The 27441-nt window shown below is 32.5% G+C and overlaps 1 protein-coding gene across 1 annotated transcript in view; it reads left to right on the top strand.

Annotated features, from left to right (window-relative positions):
* LOC134724675 (zinc finger ZZ-type and EF-hand domain-containing protein 1-like) overlaps nt 1-24034 on the top strand; it is an 89128-nt gene extending 65094 nt beyond the window's left edge. The window contains exons 60-75 of the mRNA XM_063587846.1: nt 177-277; nt 790-961; nt 2686-2814; nt 4063-4365; nt 5302-5586; nt 6098-6198; nt 6600-6656; nt 7139-7249; nt 10654-11005; nt 11669-11880; nt 12884-12999; nt 13541-13700; nt 15451-15567; nt 18438-18597; nt 19467-19538; nt 22434-24034. Coding sequence (XP_063443916.1) covers nt 177-277; nt 790-961; nt 2686-2814; nt 4063-4365; nt 5302-5586; nt 6098-6198; nt 6600-6656; nt 7139-7249; nt 10654-11005; nt 11669-11880; nt 12884-12999; nt 13541-13700; nt 15451-15567; nt 18438-18597; nt 19467-19538; nt 22434-22544 — 2559 coding nt within the window. The 3' untranslated portion in view covers nt 22545-24034. The remainder of the gene's footprint in view (nt 1-176; nt 278-789; nt 962-2685; nt 2815-4062; nt 4366-5301; nt 5587-6097; nt 6199-6599; nt 6657-7138; nt 7250-10653; nt 11006-11668; nt 11881-12883; nt 13000-13540; nt 13701-15450; nt 15568-18437; nt 18598-19466; nt 19539-22433) is intronic.
* Nucleotides 24035-27441: the final 3407 nt, after the last annotated feature.

Below are 27441 nucleotides of genomic sequence, written 5' to 3'. Positions count from 1 at the left end.
ATGAAACATTTTGGTTTAGGTTTACAGATATTTATCTATTTTTTGAACAATTTGAAATATGCTGATCTATGACAATCCAAGGGAGGTTATACTGTTTAGGAACCGTTATTCTAATGTTTTGATTCATTTATATACTCTGACATGATCTTGAAAATATAGTTGACTATTTACACTAGGTAGCAGATGAGGCAGTCATTACTAAGGATTGGACCAGTGAAGTTGAAGGTCAAAAGTCAATCAAATATCTCTTCTCGTTTGGAGCAAACTGTTTAGAAAAGTAAGTCAGATATATGGTTTTTTATTTCTATAAATAGATACAATTAAATGACTGATCAAGTCCAAGACTCCAAGGTCATCTTAAATGTGACATGAAAAGTGAAGATGTGTTTACTTTGTGGTATTTCAGTTGTCATTTTTTATGCATTTTAATATAAATGTTGGCACTACAAATTACAATATAAATACATCCTATTGAAAACAATAACCCAATATTTACCAAACTTTTATTAAAGGATATCTAGGACTGTTTTAAAAATGGAGAATGAAGTGGTTTTTGTACTCTACCATGATCATAATTTGATAATTATATTGAATTGTATGAAATAACTCAAACCTAAAAAGCTTGATAACTTTAAATTAACCAGAATAGTTTTTCTTCTTGATATACTGTTTTTTATTGTCTTTTTTTTCTTCACCTCTAAAGCTTCTTTTACATTGAAATCTGTGTTGTTTACACAGGGTCTATATATTTGGCCATTTTTGCATCAATATTTTAATTTTTTATTACAGATGGGGATTAGAATGGGCCTGTTCTGTGGCCAGGATATTACAGAGTTTATACATATCTACTGAGTGGAAGATGGTGATTCATCAACACCTAACACACTGTGTGTTATCTATGACAGACAAACCAGATCTACAGTCTATATTTGCACTGTTTGTTATGGCTGGCTTCCCTGAGGTAAAGTTCTGTGTGTTATCTATGACAGACAAACCAGATCTACAGTCTATATTTGCACTGTTTGTTATGGCTGGCTTCCCTGAGGTAAAGTTCTGTGTTTTATCTATGACAGACAAACCAGATCTACAGTCTATATTTGCACTGTTTGTTATGGCTGGCTTCCCTGAGGTAAAGTTCTGTGTTTTATCTATGACAGACAAACAAGATCTACAGTCTATATTTGCACTGTTTGTTATGGCTGGCTTCCCTGAGGTAAAGTTCTGTGTTTTATCTATGACAGACAAACCAGATCTACAGTCTATATTTGCACTGTTTGTTATGGCTGGCTTCCCTGAGGTAAAGTTCTGTGTGTTATCTATGACAGACAAACAAGATCTACAGTCTATATTTGCACTGTTTGTTATGGCTGGCTTCCCTGAGGTAAAGTTCTGTGTGTTATCTATGACAGACAAACAAGATCTACAGTCTATATTTGCACTGTTTGTTATGGCTGGCTTCCCTGAGGTAAAGTTCTGTGTGTTATCTATGACAGACAAACAAGATCTACAGTCTATATTTGCACTGTTTGTAATGACTGGCTTCCCTGAGGTAAAGTTCTGTGTGTTATCTATGACAGACAAACAAGATCTACAGTCTATATTTGCACTGTTTGTAATGACTGGCTTCCCTGAGGTAAAGTTCTGTGTGTTATCTATGACAGACAAACAAGATCTACAGTCTATATTTGCACTGTTTGTTATGGCTGGCTTCCCTGAGGTAAAGTTCTGTGTGTTATCTATGACAGACAAACAAGATCTACAGTCTATATTTGCACTGTTTGTAATGGCAGGCTTCCTTGAGGTAAAGTTCTGTGTGTTATCTATGACAGACAAACCAGATCTACAGTCTATATTTGCACTTTTTGTTATGGCTGGCTTCCCTGAGGTAAAGTTCTGTGTGTTATCTATGACAGACAAACCAGATCTACAGTCTATATTTGCACTTTTTGTTATGGCTGGCTTCCCTGAGGTATATTGATGTGCTTACAAATTTTTAGTCTAATGTTTTTCTTGTGTTGTCTCTTTTGAAAGTAAAAAAATATTAGAATTTTCTGTCTGTAAACCTGATTCCCATGATAATACCCTAGATTTATTTGATTTTTATGGCCCGTTTATGGGCATTATGTTTTCTGGTCTGTGTGTCTGCCCGTTTGTTCGTCCGTTCGTTATTCTATCCGTCTGTCCCGCTTCAGGTTAAAGTTTTTGGTCTAGGTAGTTTTTGATGAAGTTGAAGTCCAATCTACTTGAAACTAAGTACACATGTTCCCTATGATATGATCTTTCTAATTTTAATGCCAAATTAGAGATTGTTCCATATTTTCACGGTCCATTGAACACAGAAAATGATAGTGGGGATGGGGCATCTTTGTACTTTGGACATATTCTTGTTTTTCTTTATCATTTATCTTTGATATGAATTGAGCAATTTGATTTTGCCATTTGATTATAGACTTTTTGTTTTTAATTTTCCTCAGAGTTCAGTATTTTTGTGATTTTACTTTTTATACATAAAAGCAGGTCCGAGTTCACAATCATTTGGTAGTGCATTTCTAATAGAACATGAATAAAAAAAACACTATGAACTATATTTGTCAACGAAAATCAAGGGTAGACAATTGTGGTTTCGGACCAGCACTGATAAATTGATGTGCTAAAATATTGATCTGTTTTTTTTTGTTTTTTTAGGTACTAACAATAGGAACATTGGTCCACTTTAGTCATATAGGAACAGAGCAAACAGGTGTGGTCCTAAAACATTTCCCTGATAAATACCAAACTCTAGTCATAGACATCAAAACAAGGAAAAGACACACGGTAAGTCAAATCTTATTACCTCCCCTTGTCATATAGGAACAGAGCAAACAGGTGTGGTCCTAAAACATTTCCCTGATAAATACCAAACTCTAGTCATAGACATCAAAACAAGGAAAAGACACACAGTAAGTCATATCTTATTACCTCCCCTTGTCATAGAGGAACAGAGCAAACAGGTGTGGTCCTAAAACATTTCCCTGATAAATACCAAACTCTTGTCATAGACATCAAAACAAGGAAAAGACACACGGTAAGTCAAATCTTATTACCTCCCCTTGTCATATAGGAACAGAGCAAACAGGTGTGGTCCTAAAACATTTCCCTGATAAATACCAAACTCTAGTCATAGACATCAAAACAAGGAAAGACACACGGTAAGTCATATCTTATTACCTCCCCTTGTCATATAGGAACAGAGCAAACAGGTGTGGTCCTTAAACATTTCCCTGATAAATACCAAACTCTAGTCATAGACATCAAAACAAGGAAAAGACACACGGTAAGTCAAATCTTATTACCTCCCCTTGTCATAGAGGAACAGAGCAAACAGGTGTGGTCCTAAAACATTTCCCTGATAAATACCAAACTCTAGTCATAGACATCAAAACAAGGAAAAGACATACAGTAAGTTAAACCTACATTTGTAGTTATCTCCCTTATCATATTTAGATAACTTTTCCTCCTTTCTTTTTTCAAGTTTGTTATTACTAACACTGCAGTATTACAGAATATAGGCGCTAAAATTCCCCTGCCATAAATGAGCTAAAATTTTATTTCAAATGGGAAAGAAAGTAATGACAGAAGATGATTGGCTGGTGAACAGCTGACCCTTATATCTGTAAAACTCAAATAGATGAAGGACAGTCAAGTCTGTCAAGCTGTAAATACAACAAAAAGTTTAGTGTCAAATTTTAAAAACTGCAAAATAAGTATACTTTTAAAATGAATGAAATTTATCAGATATTGATAAAGTCCTCAGAAAACTAATGAATTCTACATGAAGTAATTCAGATTTTCATGGTCGACTATATATGGTAGAAGTACTATATAATGCAGGTTGCAACTTTTTCTTGTGAACACATGATTTAGGTTTGATCAGTTATAAGATTTTGCTTTTAAAAAATTTAGTTTCAGAAGATTTTCCAGCATACTTGGATTTTTTATTTAGTTGTCTTTTAATAAATGTTGAATGGTCCAAGAATATATGTTTTAATCAAATAGAATTCAACTTTTTTAATTTACCTTCAGATAAATGATAAATTTATTGATTGCCTCAGTATGGTAACAGAAGTATGGGATACAGATCACTTTAGTGTTTTTATACAAACTGTAAAAAGTATTACAGCCAAGATCAAGACTGATGAAGATATATCTGTGGAGGCAGTGTGGGTGTTATCACTAAGTCTAAAGGTCCTTAGCAACAACTTAAAAAAGTTAGGGGAGACTTATTATGCTACAGAACTATTTGAAGCCAGCTTTATTCAGTGTCTGGTGTATTTATCAAGTAAAGGAACAGATTTTAGTCAGCAGTGGCTCATTAAAGATTTGGAGGTAAATTATAGTATGAACATTTGTTATAGTAAATATAAAAAAGAAGATGTGGTATGATTGCCAATGAGACAACTATCCACAAAAGACCAAATAGACACCAACATTAACAATTAAAGGTCACCGTACGGCCTTCAACAATGAGCAAAGCCCATACCGCATATGGACATGCACATCCTGGAATTTAAATTTTCCAAATATTTTTTTTATTATGTGGATTCCTCATGCATTTACCTCAATTTATAACAAATGTTTGTTCATTTCCTTAAACAAATTATTTTAGATTAATTTGAAGAAACTTTAAAGAACTTTTACCAATTCATATTGGACAAAATGTCAACTTTCATTTTGGGGAGAAATTTTTTAGTTCCTAGGATTAAATTTGTGTGGTTTCATACAATTTCAGCAGAAAAATATGGGATTAGTTTTGAAATTCTTTATTTTTATTTAAATCACAAAAATACTGAACCCTAAGGAAAATTCAAAACCGAAAGTCCTTAATCAATTGACAATTCAAAAGCTCAAACACATCAAACGAATGGACAAAATCAAAAGCTTAAACACATCAAACGAATGGACAAAATCAAAAGCTCAGACACATCAAACGAATGGATAAAATCTAAAGCTCAAACACATCAAACGAATGGATAAAATCAGAAGCTCAAACACATCAAGTGAATGGACAAAATCAAAAGCTCAAACACATCAAACGAATGGATAAAATCAAAAGCTCAAACACATCAAACGAATGGATAAAATCAAAAGCTCAAACACATCAAACGAATGGACAAAATCAAAAGCTCAAACACATCAAACGAATGGATAAAATCAAAAGCTCAAACACATCAAACCAATGGATATTAATTTTGGACAGCTGGTAAAGCTAGTATTTAATCATATATGTTTTGTAACATGTAAAATATATCACCTTAATTTCAGGTTCTGTCCCTGATGTTGTATACAGATGGTGTGAACTCGAGTGCAAAGAAAGGAAGACACCCTTCATTCCCAGAACCGCCTTCTATTGTCTCATTAAAACCTATGAAATCCAAGGATAAAAAATCAGGAGATGACAAAGAAAGTCTGTTGTCTACATCTTCATCTTCAATATCATCTTCTCCTTCGTCGTCTGATGATGATGAGAATGTAGCAGACGACACAGAGAATGATGATGTCAATAGTATATTCCCTGACGCAGACGATGATACAAAGGGAATGTTTAAGGTTAGAGTTCAAATAATGATTAAAGTTTCATATAACATGCTATAAGACCTGTTGGTGACCTTCTGCTGTTGTTTTTTCTATGGTCGGGTTGTTGTCTCTTTGATACATTCCCCATTTCCATTCTCCATACTATATAGTGATTTTTGTAATAAAAGAATATGTGGGTATATTTCTATGAGACAGCAATGCAACAACAGGAAAATCAAAAGACAAAACAAGGTTATCATACAGTCATCAAGAATTTTGGTGACTATCAAACCTACATGCAGGGATGTGGAAATACATGTTGTGAAAATTTGTCCCTTGGCAAGTTTAGTTAAAAATAATAACTTTAGTTTCATTTAAAGGGATATCTGGGTATATTTCAATGAGACAGCAACCCACTACAAGAAAACTAAAAGACAAAACAAGATCAGCATGCATTCATCAAGCATTTTGCAGGCTATAAAAACTATACAGGAAGGGGGGAATATCAAATCACTTTTCTATGATTATAATTTGTATATTTCAGTTTTTCCATGGTGATTGTAAGGTTCCATTAGATGTACTTAGAGCTATTTATGATATGAATGATAAAAATACTTCAGAGTGTTATAAAGCACTCATAGAAAAGTAAGTATTACAGAAATATACTATTTGTCTTTCAGTAATTGAATGATGACTATCAAAAACATTCACTCAATTTTCAACGTTTGGCCTTTATTTTAACTATGCAGAACAGTGTCACAATTCATATCTGCCATCAAATTAAAAAGATTTATATCTAGTTTATATGTCAACATTCACATTTTTGTTTAAACCTAAAACTTCTGTATAATTGAAAATTCATTGGTAAATTATTACTACACCCTTTATGCAATTTTCATTATTTGATTTAATAATTTGTGCAGGTTCAATGCCAAACCTCATTACATACAATATGATCTAATACACACTTTTCCTGTGATGATATATGTTGTCACTCATGGAACTTTATTGAATAACTGGTTTTGAAAAATTCTCTTTTTTTTCAGTCTGGAAAGTTCAGCATTACAGACAAAGGATGAGATTATGAAGATGGCACTCAAATGGTGAGTAGAGATTTATAAATATTTGGAACTATAAAATGTAACACTATATAATTGTTATAACTTTATTTTATTTGAAAACATCAAAAAATTAAAACTCTTAATGATTAAGGCTCAAGCAACAAATGTGTGCCAGTCATTTCCATTTTTTGCTGCAATGATTCATGATAAAATTGAGAATGGAAATGGGTATGTGTCAAAGACAACCAGACCATAGAGAAGACAACAGCAGAAGGTCACCAAGAAGTCTTCAATGCAGCGAGAAATTCCCGCACCGGGAGACGTCCTTCAGCTGGCCCCTAAATAAATATATATACTAGTTCAGTGATAATGAACGCCATACTAATCTCCAAATTGTACACAAGAAACTAAAATTAAAATAATACAAGACTAACAAAGGCCAGAGGCTCCTGACTTGGGACAGGCGCAAAAATGCGGCGGGGTTAAACAACCTCATAAATAAAAATACACAATTTATTTTTCAGGGGAGGACGTCTGACTGCATCTACACAAGAAGCACCAGTCATCCCTACTGACTCAGAGAAACTGATAGATACAGGCATCTACTATCACCAAGTCATACAGTCACAGAATAAGTAAGTCTATCTTTTATTCATGTCCCTCTCAGAGAAACTAATAGATACAGGCATCTACTATCACCAAGTCATACAGTCACAGAATAAGTAAGTCTATCTTTTATTCATGTCCCTCTCAGAGAAACTAATAGATACAGGCATCTACTATCACCAAGTCATACAGTCACAGAATAAGTAAGTCTATCTTTTATTCATGTCCCTCTCAGAGAAACTAATAGATACAGGCATCTACTATCACAAAGTCATACAGTCACAGAATAAGTAAGTCTATCTTTTATTCACTGACTCAGAGAAACTGATAGATACAGGCATCTACTATCACCAAGTCATACAGTCACAGAATAAGTAAGTCTATCTTTTATTCATGTCCCTCTCAGAGAAACTAATAGATACAGGCATCTACTATCACCAAGTCATACAGTCACAGAATAAGTAAGTCTATCTTTTATTCATGTCCCTCTCAGAGAAACTAATAGATACAGGCATCTACTATCACCAAGTCATACAGTCACAGAATAAGTAAGTCTATCTTTTATTCATGTCCCTCTCAGAGAAACTAATAGATACAGGCATCTACTATCACAAAGTCATACAGTCACAGAATAAGTAAGTCTATCTTTTATTCACTGACTCAGAGAAACTGATAGATATAGGCATCTACTATCACCAAGTCATACAGTCACAGAATAAGTAAGTCTATCTTTTATTCACTGACTCAGAGAAACTGATAGATACAGGCATCTATTATCACCAAGTCATACAGTCACAGAATAAGTAAGTCTATCTTTTATTCACTGACTCAGAGAAACTGATAGATACAGGCATCTACTATCACCAAGTCATACAGTCACAAAATAAGTAAGTCTATCTTTTATTCACTGACTCAGAGAAACTGATAGATATTGGCATCTACTATCACCAAGTCATACAGTCGCAGAATAAGTAAGTCTATCTTTTATTCACTGACTCAGAGAAACTGATAGATATAGGCATCTACTATCACCAAGTCATACAGTCACAGAATAAGTAAGTCTATCTTTTATGCATGTCCCTCTCAGAGAAACTAATAGATACAGGCATCTACTTTCACAAAGTCATACAGTCACAGAATAAGTAAGTCTATCTTTTATTCACTGACTCAGAGAAACTGATAGATATAGGCATCTACTAGCATCAAGTCATACAGTCACAGAATAAGTAAGTCTATCTTTTATTCACTTCACATATTTTAGCACTTTTTCTTTAATAGCCATTGTATATTGTTCACCTTTGCTTTCACTTGTGAACCATCCTTATAAGTTATCCTAATCAGGCTTGTATAGTTAGCATTTGAAACTGACACAGATGGACAACTTGAATCTTGGATTTATGACAAACTTGACAATTCCAGTTTTCCGTTTGCCAGCTGCGCATTCATGTATGTGTAAATGGTGATTTTAAACATATTTTATTGTTCTTTTTTTTATGCCCCACCTACGATAGAAGAGGGTCATCATGATTTCTGGTCTGTGTGTCTATTCGTCTGTTCGTCCGTCTGTTCCTCTGTCTGTCTGTTTGTTCATTCGTCCATCCCGCTTCAGGTTAAAGTTTTTGGTGTCAAGGTAGTTTTTGATGAAGTTGAAGTCAAACTTATAAAAAAGAAGATGTGGTATGATTGCCAATGAGACAACTATCCACAAAAGACCAAAATGACACAAACATTTAAAACAACTATAGGTCATTGTACGGTCTTCAACAATGAGCAAAGCCCATACTGCATAGTCAGCTATAAAAGTCCCTGATAAGACAACGTAAAACAATTCAAACAATAAAACTAACGGCCTTATTTATGTAAAAAAATGAAAGAAAAACAAATATGTAACACATAAACAAACGACAACCACTGAATTACAGCCTACACATGTTTCCTATGCTATGATCTTTCTATTTTTAATGCCAAATTAAAGTTATTTCCCCAATTTCATGGTCCAGTGAACATGATAGTGCGAGTGGGGCATCCATGTACTGGGGATACATTCTTGTTTCATTACAAATTTTATTTATTACACTATTAGTTGTTATTTTATTATGAGGCAGGCATTACCTGTGAATGGAGACGAATGTCTGTATGATTTTTTTTTAAATCAAACATGTTGAAAAGAGGAACAGAAATACCGTAACTTTTCCAATTTTGGTTCTGTTGTTATGGATTTTAGTTGGGATGTTATTTAAGTTAAGACGTCATATTCAATGTAAACAAAAAAACACTTTTATCAGGTAACATTTTTTTTTATAACCAACAATTTTTAAAAATGAATTAGTATTAAGTTCCTTTCTTAGACTGATAAATATACATTTTATTCAAAGTCTCATGCAAACAAGACCGGAAACGGAAGTAGATTTCTGCGCAGATCCGGAAATCAATAACGCAACAACAACAAAATTTCAACGATTTTGAGTTCTTTAGTACAATGAAATATTTAAAAAAAAACAAAAAAAACAACAAATTATTGAATTTTCTACTGTAATAGGGGACTTTGTCCCTATATGATATGGTACAAAAATCAACCAAAAAAACCAATTTGTTTTGGCCGTAGTTGATTTTTAAAATGTTTATATATATCATTGAAAAAGCTCTACATTATCTCCCTTTGTAGAAAAAAATGCCATTTTTTGGCATTAAAATTGAATTTTTTTTTTAGCTCATTGGTGACCTATATTTTTTATTATTTTTTTCAAATAAGCATGTACTTAAACTTAACTATTGTTACTTTTTGTTACTATTTCTGTAATTAAGTTCTTTTTTTATTTCGATATTACCTTTTTTTCTCTTATAAGTTCAACAGAAAAAGGTACCTAAACAAAAATGCAGGCAGATTGTGAGCTTAAAGACAGTGACCCCATATAAATATAGCTTCTTTAGCTTATTTACTGCTCTCAAAAAAAGTTTAATTTATGAATAATATTTTGTTTCCAAACTACTAGTAATAATTCTTAAGCAAAGTATTAACAAAAGATTGTCAAATTATCCTATTATTTGACTATACTTTTCCATACATTTCTAAAAGAAAATATTGTCAAGGTGTAATAAACCCAAATCATAGTACATCACATACAGTTGCATACAAAAAAGTGTTGAAATTGTAATTTTGAAATGTAAAGAAGAGATTTTATATGAATTTATATTAATTTTTGAGATGAGAGCATAGACAACATATTCTACAAAGTTTATATAATATAAATGTATTTTCATGGTAGGAATATTTAACCAAATATATATGAAATAAATATTTAAAAATATAAAAATCTTTTTCTAAAGTCAGCATTCTGTTCTGACAAGGAGGTCACACAATTGTCTTAATAAATACCCCTTTTATCATAGATAATGTATAAAAGTTTTATCAACATTGTAATTTTGATTGTAGAATCCCTGAAAAGGCAAAAGAGGAAGCAAGTTCTGAAGACACCAAGCTTATGAATACACCAGATAATGATGTGGAAGATGATATACAGAAACAAAAACGTAGCAGAAGCGCTGAACTTCTCAAAAAGGAATTGGAAAAACAAGGGAAATCTAGCTCTAGAGAATATCTGTATAAAGTCAATATGGCAATGGCTGTGTTGTATGCTAGACAAGTTCTCAGAAAATTATTAGCACACTGGCCAGAATCTGCTCCTGCCATTACAGCCGAGTTATTGGGATGTAAACAAGTTCATGATATCCCATGTATCCTGGACTTACTCAACAGATCAGAAACTAAAGATGTATTCCAGACTGTAGGTTTAATTCGTACATTCATTTATGTGAATCCATTTGTTTCGTGAATACCAATTTTCACTGATTGAGAAAAAATTGTATTTTCCTGGATAGTTAACTGTTTTGATATCTTTTCATATACATTTAAGCTTATGTACAATTGTTAATGGTTGAACATTGGAACTTGTTTATTAGCTTTTCCATGAACTCACTAAAATTGAAGTCTCACGAATAATAATGAATTCATAGTATCTGATTACATATACAGATATAAGGGGTACATATTGAAATGGTCACGTTCATCTGACCTTGACCTTAGTTTCATGGTTCATTGGTCAAGTTAAGTTTCCCTGGTTAAGAATTTTTCTTAGATAATATAAGAAATAGTTTAATTTATATATATTCAGTGTATTGTAATGTTCACATATATGTCTGGCAGGTAACATATGACCTTGACTTTGTTCAGTTATTGCCATTGTTCATTGGTCAATGTGAAGTTAAAATGATTAGGTCCGTTGCGAATTAACCATAAGCAGTAAGTCAATTGTATGCAGTGTGCAATGAGTAGAAATATATCTGTTTGGCAGGGTCCATCTGACCATGATCTCATTTACATGGATCATTTATAATGTTAAGTTTACATGTTAAGCAGACGAAATTTTTACAAGTTTATGATTTAACAGGTTGTACAGAAAGTGATAAAGTACAGTGATAAAGAGAGCCTGATCCCCATAGCCTGTACGGCTGCCCAGTTTATGGAGGAGATCACAATGTCATCCTTAATCAAACAGTTAAACACTGATGATTATAAACAGAATAAAGATTGTGTCAAAGATATGAAGGAAGCTATACAAATCCCTGGAGCCTCAAAACTACAGATATCTTTTGATAGCAAGTAAGTGAACTTCATTCTATTTAATATTTCATTTTTATAATTTTAGATAAATGCTAAGGCTTTCTTTGCACTTTGATTTTAACTAATTTTTAAAGTTCAATCAATTGAAAGAATAAACAACTATACAGGTAATGTGTCTTTGATGTCTGGTTTGTTATACCCCCCGCTTTAAAAAAGGGGGTATACTGTTTTACCTCTGTCTGTCCTTCTGTCAGTCAGACCGTCCGTCCCATGAATATTTTTCGTCGCATTTTTCTCAGATTGATCACTTGACAACTTCCGGTTTACCCAGCACTTGTATGATTTTACACATGATAGCCAAGTTGAAAATTTTCTTCACATTTTTCTCAGGAACTACAATACAAGGATTTCTGAAATTTGGTTTCAGGATTTATATAAGTCAGCTATACCGTGTGATGCTTTTTCAGATTCATCACTCGACAACTTCCTGTTTACCGAACACTTGCATATTTTTACACTATTAATATACTGTCCTCCAGTGATACAGGTTTGACATATTTTGTCACTGCATACATTTTGGTTAGAAAAGAAGGATCATTCAAAAAATTGGGTCACCTTGACCTATATTATTGCATAATCTTGGGAATAAGATCTTTCTTAAGCAAGGAAAAATATTTTGTCAGTTAACACATAATAGATATCTGATAAAAAAAAATAAGTATAAAGTAATCCATATTTTGTGCATTATTACATTTGTGAACAATTTTTCTTGTTACTGGTCCAATCTAGTTTATTTAGAGCTTTGTTACTAAATATCAACTGTTTGAGTATGTTAAACCAACAACAAACGGAAGTTTTTAACGACCTTGACTGGCTATACAGCCCTTGCACGGTTGGTAAGTTAAACCATGTTGTCTGGTTGTGATATATACCACAGTAGTTGGGGTCCAGCTCCAATTAAATCTGATATAAGTAAAACTTTCAATGTGATTGGCTCAATTTCTTTTGTACTACAAATGTAATTTGATTGTATATTTTATAGATGCAGTTTAAGACAGAATGAAGATACACTGACATTCTCAACATCAGATGACATGCAACAAAATTCTAAGACATTTTCAGGAGATTCATCCAACTTTATTAACTTTGAATTTCAAGGTATGTATAGAACAATGTGTTAAAACAATTCAGAGTCTGCAGGTATTAAATAATAATGATTTGAGGGGAATTTCTTGTTATAAGACAGTTTTTTACTTCTTGACAAATTGACTTTGTCATTTATATTTGATTCTCTTCTCTATGATTTGGGAGAATTTTCTTGCAAAGCAAATAAAAGAATCACATATATTTTAACAATTAAAGTTATTTGCTTTGAAAAAATGTATCCCTATATAACACATGTAACAGTGGTAGGGGCCATTTCAAATTTGTATTGCAGTGAGTTTTTTTTTATTTTTTGGGGCTCCATTCTGAAGGCCTCACTTTGACTTTTAGATTAAGAACAACATTGAAAGAACTGTTCCTTTGATTTTTGTGTGTTCTTTTTTGTACATGTACCGTTTGTTTCATAAATTTATACCCCATATCCTTTGTTTTTCTATTTTAATAGTACATGTATGACAATTTGTGCTAATAATTGCTTTTGAAGGTGATTGATAACTGTATGATAAAATAAATTATGTTTTTGTTATATTTGAAGGTGACAAGTTATGGTATAAATTTTCTATAAAGAAATCACCATCTGAGACATCAAACTGGGGATACAAGTTTAGTGTGACCGCTGGCTCTATACTGACCAGGGACAGCTTTGAAACAGGATATGCTATTCTAAATAATGTCCTTTCAACCAAGTTGGCCTTGTAAGTAAAGAAAACATCATATATTGTACTGTAAATTCAGAAATCATTGCAATGTTTTTATTATTGCAATGATTTTATTATTGCGAAAAATAGGCAGGGTTATCTTTACAGTACTGAATTATATCTTATGACTATGTAAGTATTATTAGTGCTAAATAGGTTTGAGATATGATATAGAATAGAGAATGGAAATGGGGAATGTGTCAAAGAGACAACAACCTGACCACCAAAGAGTAAAAAGACAGCTGAATGCCAACATGGGTCTTCAAAACAACGAGAAAATTCCTCATCCAGAGGCAGATTTCAACTGGCCCCTAAACAAAAATGTGTACCAGTTGGTGAAAATGGATGTCATGCTTAAAACCTAAACATATTCTAGTAAATGAACTAAAATCAAATATCATACAGGACTAACAAAGGCTAGAGGCTCCTGACTTGGAACAGACTCAAACGTGTGGCATATTAAACATGTTGAGTGATATCTCAACCCTCCTCTATACTTCTAGCCAATGTAGATAAAACAAATATTATGGAATGCCTTCATGAATAATTTCTGTTCAAGAAATTGACCTTATAAATCTTGGTTTGTTAATGATATTTTGACCACACAACATTCATTGTAAAAAATGACCACAACATTAAAAATAAAAACCATCTATTGATTTTACAGTAATGATGTGTAAGTTAATGCCTGTCGTGTAACAACTGCAGGAAACTGGTTGAGGTTATAGAAAGTTATAGTTAACTGACAAGTGCAGTTATTCAGTTGAAGTGATAGAAAGTTGTGGTTAAATGACAAGTGCAGTTATTCAGTTGAAGTGATAGAAAGTTATGGTTAACTGACAAGTGCAGTTATTCAGTTGAAGTTATAGAATGTTATGGTTAACTGACAAGTGCAGTTATTCAGTTGAGGTTATAGAAAGTTATGGTTAACTGACAAGTGCAGTTATTCAGTTGAGGTTATAGAAAGTTATAGTTAACTGACAAGTGCAGTTATTATGTTGAGGTTATAGAAAGTTATTGTTAACTGACAAGTGCAGTTATTCAGTTAAGGTTATAGAAAGTAATGGTTAACTGACAAGTGCAGTTATTCAGTTGAAGTAATATAATGTTATTGTTAACTGACAAGTGCAGTTATTCAGTTGAGGTTATAGGAAGTTATAGTTAACTGACAAGTGCAGTTATTCAGTTGAGGTTATAGAAAGTTATGGTTAACTGACAAGTGCAGTTATTCAGTTGAAGTGATAGAAAGTTATGGTTAACTGACAAGTGCAGTTATTCAGTTGAGGTTATAGAATGTTATGGTTAACTGACAAGTGCAGTTATTCAGTTGAGGTTATAGAAAATTATGGTTAACTGACAAGTGCAGATATTCAGTTGAAGTGATAGAAAGTTATGGTTAACTGACAAGTGCAGTTATTCAGTTGAAGTGATAGAAAGTTATGGTTAACTGACAAGTGCAGTTATTCAGTTGAGGTTATAGAAAGTTATGGTTAACTGACAAGTGCAGTTATTCAGTTGAGGTTATAGAAAGTTATGGTTAACTGACAAGTGCAGTTATTCAGTTGAGGTTATAGAAAGTTATGGTCAACTGACAAGTGTAGTTATTCAGTTGAGGTTATAGAAAGTTATGGTTAACTGACAAGTGCAGTTATTCAGTTGAGTATCTAGATTTTTGCATTAAATATGATAAGAATACAAGGTTTTACAGTCAATTTTAACTTTTAAATGTTAACCTTGTCATTTCCAGAGCCTTGCCTTTATGCAGATTGTGGCATACCTTAGTATATGTTGCCATTAAACAGACAGGAGAAAACAGACTGAAATCTATACAACTTATGCTAAAGATAATACACACTCAACATAGGTTAGTTTTATATACACACTCTACATAGGTTAGTTTTATATACACACTCTACATAGGTTAGTTTTATATACACACTCAACATAGGTTAGTTTTATGTACACTCAACATAGGTAAGTTTTATATACACACTCAACATAGGTTAGTTTTATATACACACTCAACATAGGTTAGTTTTATATACACACTCAACATAGGTTAGTTTTATATACACTCTCAACATAGGTTAGTTTTATATACACTCTCAACATAGGTTAGTTTTATATACACACTCAACATAGGTTAGTTTTATATACACTCAACATAGGTTAGTTTTATATACACACTCAACATAGGTTAGTTTTATATACACACTCAACATAGGTTAGTTATATATACACTCAACATAGGTTAGTTTTATATACACTCAACATAGGTTAGTTATATATACACTCAACATAGGTAAGTTTTATATACACACTCAACATAGGTTAGTTTTATATTCACACTCAACATAGGTTAGTTTTATATACACACTCAACATAGGTTAGTTTTATATACACACTCAACATAGGTTAGTTTTATATACACACTTAACATAGGTTAGTTTTATTTACACACACAACATAGGTTAGTTTTATATACACACTCAACATAGGTTAGTTTTATATACACACTCAACATAGGTTAGTTTTATATACACTCAACATAGGTTAGTTATATATACACTCAACATAGGTTAGTTTTATATACACTCAACATAGGTTAGTTATATATACACTCAACATAGGTAAGTTTTATATACACACTCAACATAGGTTAGTTTTATATTCACACTCAACATAGGTTAGTTTTATATACACACTCAACATAGGTTAGTTTTATATACACACTTAACATAGGTTAGTTTTATATACACACTTAACATAGGTTAGTTTTATTTACACACACAACATAGGTTAGTTTTATATACACACTCAACATAGGTTAGTTTTATATACACACTCAACATAGGTTAGTTTTATATACACTCTCAACATAGGTTAGTTTTATATACACACTCAACATAGGTTAGTTTTATATACACACTCAACATAGGTTAGTTTTATATACACTCAACATAGGTTAGTTTTATATACACACTCAACATAGGTTAGTTTTATATACACACTCAACATAGGTTAGTTATATATACACTCAACATAGGTTAGTTTTATATACACTCAACATAGGTTAGTTATATATACACTCAACATAGGTAAGTTTTATATACACACTCAACATAGGTTAGTTTTATATTCACACTCAACATAGGTTAGTTTTATATACACACTCAACATAGGTTAGTTTTATTTACACACACAACATAGGTTAGTTTTATATACACACTCAACATAGGTTAGTTTTATTCTCTTTGTTTATTATTTATTTTGTAGATGTGGCAAACAACTCTTTATTTCATGTTAATTGAACTGCCTCAATTTTTCCATCAACCTGTTAAATTTTATGTCATGATATAGTTTTAAAAGTTGTAGCTTGAATACAAAAGAAAATCTTTTTTTTTTGTTTATTGATCCTAATCCTTATTCCACTACACCACATATTTTATGCACAACCATTTTGTTCCTCTATACAAAGGAATAATCACTGACTTTCTTTCAAGCCCTTGAAATCAACAAAATTTTAAAAACCGATGAAAGTATCTCTTGATTTTAGAAATTTAATACTTATTATTTGCTGCATTGAAGGGGGCTCCCGCGTGTCTAAATCATTTTTTTTGTATTTAATATAAGATTTCGCTAATTTTTTCTATAAATGAACTTTATCTTATACCTGACAGAAAAATAATTATTGAATAACCATACATTGTCTTGAAATATCAATGTTATTTGTACAAGGCTCAGAAACAGGTAGAAAGTGAGCCTGTGCCGAGCATTTCTCCCTGTTTTGAGCCAAGTGCAAATAACATTGATATTTCGAGACAATGCATGGTTATTTTTTATATACTGCAACTCTTATAACTGTTCTAAATGATGTTTTTAGGGTAAAAACCATCATTTCTTAATTTTGAGCAGAAGATGTAAAATTTCCAAGAAACTATGTTTTATTGACGTCATAAATAAAACTCTACAGTAAAACATTGTCAATGTCAACATAATAAACATGGTGATAAACGGTCAGTGACTGTATCACCAATCATTCACGCTTACAATCTGCCTTTGAAAGAAGCATACATTTTTGTAAAGGTACTTTTTTTCTGTTGATGGCTATTCCAGAAAAAAATGTATGGGGGGGGGGGGGGGGGCTGTTGGAAGGCAGTTTTTGTCATCACCCACCACCCAGACAATTGTTATTGAGAATTATAGTGCAATATAGTGTGAAAAGTTGCTCTGATACCCATCATTCATGTGTTATTAATACAATGAGCCTTCCAACCCCCCCATACATTTTTTTCTGGAATAGCCCTGAACTAATAGGAGAAAAATAGGTAATATCAAAATAAAAAAAGAATTTAATTACAGTAATCGCTTAAATTTTACAATTGTTTAGTTTATGTATAGCTAATTTGAAAACAATAATAAAAAGTATAGGTCACCGATGAGTAAAAAAAGATATTTCAATTCTAATGCCAAAAAATAGCATTTTTTCACCAAAGGGAGATAATTTGGAGCTTTTTCAATGATATAAACATTTTAAAAGTCATCTGGGGCTAAACTGAATCAATTTTTTTGTTAAAATTTTTGTTGCATATCATAAAGTAATAACTAATAGTGTAATAAATAAAATTTGTTATGAAAAAGGAAATGTTTAATTTTTTGCTGAAATTTTTGTACCTGAGAGCCTCCTGAAACAGAGTTTTGATCTTTTTTTTTGTATCTTATTTTGTTCTTTAGATCATCAGCTGAGAGTTTATCTATAGATCTGAGTTTGTTAAAACCACTGTGGAATTTATATAATGGTATAACTAAAGATGGTTCTGATACAAAGACATTGGTTCCCCCACTAGCCAGAGCTCTGACAGAACTCTTCTTACAAGTGGAAAACTTAGCTATGGTATGTACCCTCCATTAGTAAAGGTATACAGAACTTTTTTCTCAATTTGAAAACTACGCTCTTGGTATGTATCCTTCATTAACCAGGGCTTTCACAGAAAAGTATTTTTAGAATGTAAGAATTAGGCATGGTGTTATCTTAAAACATGTTTAGACATTTAAAGAAATCTGATGACATGAAAGCTTAAGATTTGAAATATGTCCCCCCACTGTTCTGGGTGTCCACAGAAAATCTGTTAAAAGTTGAAAACTAAACACTTGTCTGTAAGTTCATCTTGACATAAAACTTGTGTGGAAATCTCACTTGCCAGGACTCTCACAGGACGTTCACAAAACTTTCACAAACCTCTTGCAGGACTTTCTCATAATTCTTTCATGACTTTCACAGAACTCTCACATGTCTTTCACAGAAATTTCAGACCTCTTGCAGGATTTTCACAGAATTCTTGCAGGACTTTCACAGAATTTCACAGGACTTTCACAGAACTCCCTCAAGTCTTTCACAGAATTCTTGCAGGACTTTCACAGAACTTTTTTTGGACCTTGTTTACAAGTGAAAGTTTGAGCTTCATGTTTTTTCTTGCAAGCTGAACACTTAACTTTACTATTAAACAATTTCTGTATTTTATTTTAATTTTATAATTGTTCACTATCTGTAAAAATTGTAAAGTTTGACATTTTTATACATTAAAATGGTTATATTAAACAATGGATCTGGCCTTGCGGTCATAATTCTTTCGAGCATGATTTTTGTACTCAGACTCGAAAATCAACCAATCAAAATGCTGGATTTCATGTTTCGAGCATTATTTTTGTGCTCCAAGCACTGAGCAAAGTTTTATGACTTGAACCCCTGGTTATTATTTACAGGAATGGGATGCTGTTATTGAATACTTAGTGGCATTACAGGACATGGAGGATATCAAGAAAATTGTTAAACAGGTCAGTTAACTAATGTTAAATAAAAAGATATATGGCCAGACCATGGGGGATTTTATGTTGAGTTTATGAATTCACATTTTAAGTTGCATATCATTTAAAACATATATTTAAAAAAATAATCAGAAAAAATAGACATTTAGACAAATAAACAGAATCTTTCACTGAAACAAAAAAAGAGATTTTTCAAATGATCAGCCATTGTAATCATTCGAAATCAGTTGGATCCAGAAACAAAGGAAGAGCTACACAAAATATTGTAGATTTCAAGAAAATCAGGGAACTGACTTAGGAGTAGTTTTAGATTTAAATTGTTGATGGATAACTGCACAAAGAAACAAGTAAAAAAAATCCCCCAAAAAAACTTTAAAAAAAAAGAGTAATCAACCAGAAGAATGTGAAAATAACTATTGCCATGCATTCCTGCAAAACGTTTTATGCGAAGGAAATAATCCTTTCCCATGGATCACCTGGTATTTTTCTGGCCATTTTTTTTTTGTTGTTGTCAAAATGAACTCTCTTATGAAAAATACCATTACAGTTGTTCTCTGTGGAATTCATTCAATAGGAACTTAAAATTCACTTTACAAAATTTTAATGGCCAGGTGAAAACCAACTTATTCTTTGGATAGGTTTTATTTTCTTCCAAATAAATAAGAGTTTAAGGAAGTGCACCACTAATTCATGGTCCCATTACTTTCTATGTTAAATTCCTCCATTTCGAGCAGGCACACCTCTTTCATTTTAAGTTCAAATAAAGTGACAACCATTGCATGTCAAAGCAACACTTAATACTTGTCTTGTACTGAAAAAAATCAGCATACCTTTAATGGCATATAAAAAAGAACAGGTTCCCAGAACTCCGGATGTACCTACTTCAGATCTGCCAAACAGACAAAATGTACCCTCTTTTTAAAATTTGGTGCATTTTTTTAGCTCACCTGGCCCAAAGGGCCAAGTGAGCTTTTCTCATCACTTTGCGTCCGGCGTCCGGCGTCCGGCGTCCGTCGTCCGTCGTCTGTCGTCCGTCGTCCGTCGTCCGTCGTCGTCCGGCGTTAGCTTTTACAAAAATCTTCTCCTCTGAAACTACTGGGCCAAATCAAACCAAACTTGGCCACAATCATCATTGGGGTATCTAGTTTAAAAAATGTGTGGCGTGACCCGGTCAACCAACCAAGATGGCCGCCACGGCTAAAAATAGAACATAGGGGTAAAATGCAGTTTTTGGCTTATAACTCAAAAACCAAAGCATTTAGAGCAAATCTGACATGGGGTAAAAATGTTTATCAGGTCAAGATCTATCTGCCCTGAAATTTCCAGATGAATCGGTCAATCGGTTGTTGGGTTGCTGCCCCTGAATTGGTAATTTTGAGGAAATTTTGCTGTTTTTGGTTATTATCTTTAATATTATTATAGATAGAGATAAATTGTAAACAGCAATAATGTTCAGCAAAGTAAGATCTACAAATAAGTCAACATGACCAAAATGGTCAGTTGACCCCTTTAGGAGTTATTGCCCTTTATAGTCAATCTTTAACCATTTTTCATAAATTTAAGTAATCTTTTACAAAATCTCCACTGAAACTACTAGGCCACAATCATCTTTGGGGTATCTAGTTTGAAAAATGTGTCCGATGACCTGGCCATTCAACCAAGATGGCCGCCACGGCTAAAAATAGAACATGGGGGTAAAATGCAGTTTTTTGCTTATAACTATGAAACCAAAGCATCTAGAGCAAATCTGACAAGAAGTTAAATTGTTAATTAAGTCAATTTCTATCTGCCCTGAATTTTTCAGATGAATTGGACAACTGGTTGTTGGGTTGCTGCCCTCCAATTGGTAATTTTTAAAGAAATTTTGCCGTTTTTGGTTATCTTGAATACTATTATAGATAGCGATAAACTGTAAACAGCAATAATGTTCAGCAAAGTAAGATCTACAAATAAGTCAACATGACCTAAATGGTCAATTGACCCCTTAAGAAGTTATTGCCCTTTATAGTCAATTTTTAACAATTTTCATTAATTTGGTAAATTTATGTAAATTTTTACCAAATATAGTTCTCTGTTACTAATGGGCAAAGTTCATGATAGATATAATTGTAAGAAGCAAAATCGTTCAGTAAAGTAAGAACTTCAAACACATCACCATCACCAAAATACAATTTTGTCATGAATCCATTTGTGTATTTTGTTTAATATGCACATAGACCAAGGTGAGCGACACAGGCTCTAAAGAGCCTCTAGTTTTAATATTTAAAATTTAAAGTCCAAAAGTGTTCTACAATGATCACAAGTCCTTCAGCTTTCATTTGATGCCAAAAATACCTAAATATCCTACATATTTTGAATGTTCCTGTACCAAGTCAGGATTATGGCCATGGTTATATTATTGTTTGTTTCTATTATGTGTTACATTTTAATGTTGCGTCTTATTTTAGAGTGTAAATTCACAGTGCAATGAGACGTGTCACGGTACTTGTCTATCCCAAATTCATGTATTTGGTTTTGATGTTATATTTGTTATTCTCATGGGATTTTGTCTGATGCTTGGTCCGTTTATGTGTGTGTTACATTGTAGTGTTGTGTCGTTGTTCTCCTCTTATATTTAATGCATTTCCCTCGGTTTTAGTTTGTTACCCAGATTTTGTTTTTTGTCCATGGATTTATGAGTTTTGAACAGCGGTATACTACTGTTGCCTTTATTTACACTCGTGCGTAGGAACTATTTTGTGTTAGATATGTTCTTTTTGGTATGTGCTTTCTGGCTGGGCCCGAATTAGTGGTGTTACACCTGAATACTATCTACCATATTTATTTATATGATTTTGGTGTGATTGTATCCAACTGATTTCTTTATTGTAATCTGAACAATAATCTGTCTAATTTGTATTGTAGGGCATTTTAAATGTTGCTGCTGTGAGTGTCAGTATAGGTTATACAAACATAGCTACAGAAATTATCAGTGCTGTCAGAAAGAAGAAAGCTACGAAAACAACAAAAAATTAAAACTTAATCTTCAGATACTATGTGTTATTAGAGAGAGATTAAAACTTAATCTTCAGATACTATTTGTTGTTAGAGAGAGAAAGGTTACCTATAGACACAATATAGCACACTTATTTATTTTTAAACCCACCTACTAAGTAGCTGAGGTACCAGTTTAAATACAATCAGATGTTTACTGCATTCATGTAATATTTGCCTGAAATTATGATATATCTACAAGGCAGTATCTGTATAAGTATTTTTTTTTTTAATTTTAGTTGTTGTGTCACTAATAATGTTTAAATATGCTGTTGTTTTAAGAATGAGAAATTAAGACAATTAGATCATGTTAAGTTTATAAACTTGTTCTAAGATACTAAGTAACATAATTTATTATTAATCCTTCACTTTATTTCTTTTTTAGGATTAAAAGATTAATATTCGTACAAATTGAAGACTTTTAGTTTAGATATAATAACTCTTATGAATGTTGGATACTCTTTTTCAAAATAGCAAGTGCTTTGAAAGATTTTAAATATAAAACAATAGTATATAAATAAAGGAGCTTAAAAAGTAAAAAAAAGAAGGGTCCATATGCTTGCCTTCCAGATAAAGTACTTTTCATTATTCACCTCCATCATGTAAAGCCAAATCTTTGAAAGCTAAAGATATATATACATGTAATACTGAAACCTGTAAAGAGCTATATGACCTATAACTGCTTAAATTTGTTTCATTTGAACTTTGGTTATCTCATAGGCAATCATATGACATTTTGATTTTTGAAAAGGGATAAATTGCATAAGACTTGTTATTAATATACACAATTATTTTTTGTTACAATTTGTGTATTGCAACACAGTTTAGGAGTCTTCAAATGATTATTTACAAATACAAATATATCCAAGCACTCGCTTAAAGAAATCATCAAATTTGGAGTTGGTTAAAACAAATTTTACATCTACATTTTGATGTTGTTGGCCATTTTGTTCTTTATTTTGTAAATATAGGTACAACTGAGTGAAAATTATTATTTTGGGGATAAATTTCTTATGAGAAACAACTGTTAGTCTAGTCAAAGTGTGTTGATGTTTGTTACTACACTGACACATAGTTAATCTCCATATATGTTTTTTCTGCTATTTGATGATAATACTTTGCAAGGTTAAAAGAAAGGGGTGGGACTTTAAAAGGGTAAAAAATATATTTATGTTTGAAATGTAATTGAGCCCTATGGTATACATGCACATGGTCTATATATATATAGCTAAAAATAATGTAAATATATAACTCACTTCTAATAAATTGGTAATATCAAAACTATTTAGCCCCCAACCCCTTCTAAAGCCCTGGTGTTTTCAAGTAAAGTTCAGCATGACAAATAACATTACATAAATACTTTTCAGATATTTGACAAAGTTTTGTATATCAGAGTTATTTTATATGTACTATGTTATATTTGCTGTGATATTAGTTTGTTATAGATGTACTATCATATCAATTAAATTTAAAAAAAAAAAAAAGCTTTGAATTTTATTGCTGTATATTGCTAGCAACATGTACTAAAAATCCCTCTGCCCTCAAAAGGAGAATTGTCTTTTTATTATGCCTCACCTACGGTAGTAGAGGGGCATTATGTTTTCTGGTCTGTGCATCCATTCATTCATTAGTTCGTTTGTCCATCTGTCTGTCTGTCCCGTTTCAGGTTAAAGTTTTTGGTCAATGTAGTTTTTGATGAAGTCTTGAAACTTAGTACACATGTTCCCTATAATATGGTAATTTTAATGCCAAATTAGAGTTTTTACCCCAATTTCACGGTCCACTGAACATAGAAAATGATAGTGCAAGGGGGGCATTCATGTCCATTCTTTGGACACATTCTTATTATTGTTAATGTTAGGTAAGATATCATGAGGATCTATTTATTTTTATCTTGCATGCAACAAAATAAATGCAGGGTAAAAGACATAGGAATGCTAATTCAGTGGCAGTAGAAGCATAAACTACTTGGTTTGAAGCTTTATTTTTTACAAAGTAAAGACCTGTCAAGGTTAAAGTTTTATGATTAACTTCATTTCACAGACCGAAATGATGATGAGATATCATATACCAGGGTTTATCTGAATTGACCTCATTTTCATGGTTCAATGGGCAATGTTAAGTTTTCTTGATTATTTCTGTATCTAGGGTACTAATAGCTGTTTGTCAATCTGTTTTGTGTATGGAATGATTAAAAGATGTTCATGTCCATCTCACAGGGTTTATTTGACCTGACCTCATTTTCATGGTTCAATGTTATATTTTATTGATGAAGTCATTTGGTGTGTTTATTGATTGCAAACTGTATATGACTGTCCCACAGGGGTAATATGTACTTCACTTTATTTTCATTGTAATTGGTTAACATTAATTGTTTGTGGTCAGGTCTTGGTTTTTCTCTCCTAATGTTTAAATCAATAGCACAACCATATTTGGTGTAGATAATGATTGTACTTGCCTGCCTTGAAACTTTTATTTTGCCTTGATTTTCATGTTTCATTCGTCCATGTCATTTTTTTGTCGAGCCTGCAACTTTTGTTGCAGAAACCTCGACATAGGGATAGTGATCCTGCGGAGGCGGCGGTGGTGGTGTCAGCTAACTTCTTAAAAACTATATAATTTAGAAGGTGGAAGACCTGGATGCTTCATACTTTATATATAGATGCCTCATGTTACGAAGTTTCAGTCAGTCACATGTCAAATGTCCTTGACCTCATTTTCATGGTTCAGTGACCACTTGAAAAAAAAGTTCTGATTTTTTGTAATGTTGAATTCTCTCTTATAAGTAATAGGATAATTATATTTGGTAAGTGCATACCTTGCAAAGTCCTCATGGCTGTTAGACAGTTTTCACTTGACCTCAACCTCATTTCATGGATCAGTGAACAAGGTTAAGTTTTGGTGGTCAAGTCCATATCTCAGATACAATATGCAATAGGGCTAGTATATTCGGTGTATGGAAGGACTGTAAGGTGTACATGTCCAACTGGCAGGTGTCATCTGACCTTGACCTCATTTCATGGTTCAGTGGTTATAGTTACGTTTTTGTGTTTTTGTCTGTTTTTTCTCATACTTTATGCAATAGATCTACTATATTTGTTGTATGTAATGATTGTAAGGTGAACATGTCTAGCCGGCAGATGTCATCTGACCTTGACCTCATTTTCATGGTTGAGTGGTCAAAGTTAAGTTTTTGAGTTTTGGTCTTTTTATCTAATACTATATGCCATAGGTCAACTATATTTGTTGTATGGAAATATTTTATGATCTATATGTCAGTCGCGCAGGTTTAATTTGACCTCAACCTCATTTTCATGGTTCATTGCTCAGTGCTAAGTTTTTGTGTTTTGGTCTAATTTTCTTAAACTATAAGTAATAGGTCAACTATATTTGTTGTATGGAATGATTGTAAGGTGTACATGTCTAGCCGGCAGATGTCGTCTGACCTTGACCTCATTTTCATGGTTTAGTGGTCAAAGTTAAGTTTTTGAGTTTTGGTCTTTTTTATCTAATACTATATGCCATAGGTCAACTATATTTGGTGTATGTAAGTATTTTATGATCTATATGTCAGATGCGCAGGTTTAATTTGACCTCAACCTCATTTTCATGGTTCATTGCTCAGTGTTAAGTTTTTGTGTTTTGGTCTATTTTTCTTAAACTGTAAGTTATAGGTCAACTATATTTATTGTATGGAAGTATTGTTAGCTGTACATGTCTGCCTGGCATGGTTCATCTGACCTTGACCTCATTTTCATGGTTCATTGGTCTTTGTTTAGTTATCTTGGTTAATGTTAAGTTTATGTGACAGTTTTTGATAAAGCTTTATACTTAGGACTATCAAAATAATATCAATGATTAGTAAAGAAGGCGAGACATTTCAGTGTGTGCACTCTTGTTTTACGTTCATGTCTTTTTCTACGATACTATTAATATTAGCAATAAGTATTGATTATAAAAAAAGAAGATGTGGTATGATTGCCAATGAGACACTGAACTCTGCACAAGAGACAAAAATGACACAGAAATTAACAACTAAAGGTCACCATAATAATTGCATGGAATGAGTGTAAGGTGTACTCACTCACCTGAAGGAAATATCACCTGACCATTACATGTCAGTACTACCTTATATACACGGATCATAAATAGTGTTTACAATATTGTGGGATATTTTGTAAAATATTTCAGTATTTTAAAAACTTTCAATACACAATTTGAGGAATTTTATCATGATCAGTAGTACAAGCAAGACAATCCAGCGTGTGCACTCTTGTTAGACCTGTATAATGCCTTTTCATTAATATAACTCTGTGTTACAATAAAGACACATTTTCTGGTTGGTTGACACGATGTTAGAGTAGTTTCCGAAGATACTGGTAGGGCAACAACCTGGCCATAGGTAAAAATTATTTAACATGGACCAAAACCACTTATCACCAAAGCAGGTGTATTTTCATCTATTTTTCCTTTTTAACTGGCATTATATGTGTCCAATTTCATTTATTTTTTTAACTCCACCAGTCCCTCAGCTGAAAGGTTTATAGCTAGAAGATACAATGCACAGATCATGATGTGGATTGCAACTTGTAACATACGATTATTTCTTTTTCCTTTTTTTTTTTTAATTCTGAGTGTTTGCTTTTTCTGAATCTCCTATTACCTTCTGTTATATGCAAGTACTCAGACAAGTCCCAATTTATAAACTGTGATAAATCGAGTTAACACAACGGCCGGCTCATTTATTATACGACCGCAAAATTTGAAAAAAAATTCGTCGTATATTGCTATCACGTTGGCGTCGTCGTCTGCGTCGTTGTCGTCGTCCGAATACTTTTAGTTTTCGCACTCTAACTTTAGTAAAAGTGAAAAGAAATCT

This window comes from Mytilus trossulus, chromosome 7 (assembly GCF_036588685.1).
Source record: "Mytilus trossulus isolate FHL-02 chromosome 7, PNRI_Mtr1.1.1.hap1, whole genome shotgun sequence".
NCBI lineage: Eukaryota > Metazoa > Mollusca > Bivalvia > Mytilida > Mytilidae > Mytilus > Mytilus trossulus.
This window is presented reverse-complemented; position numbering and strand designations above follow the sequence as displayed.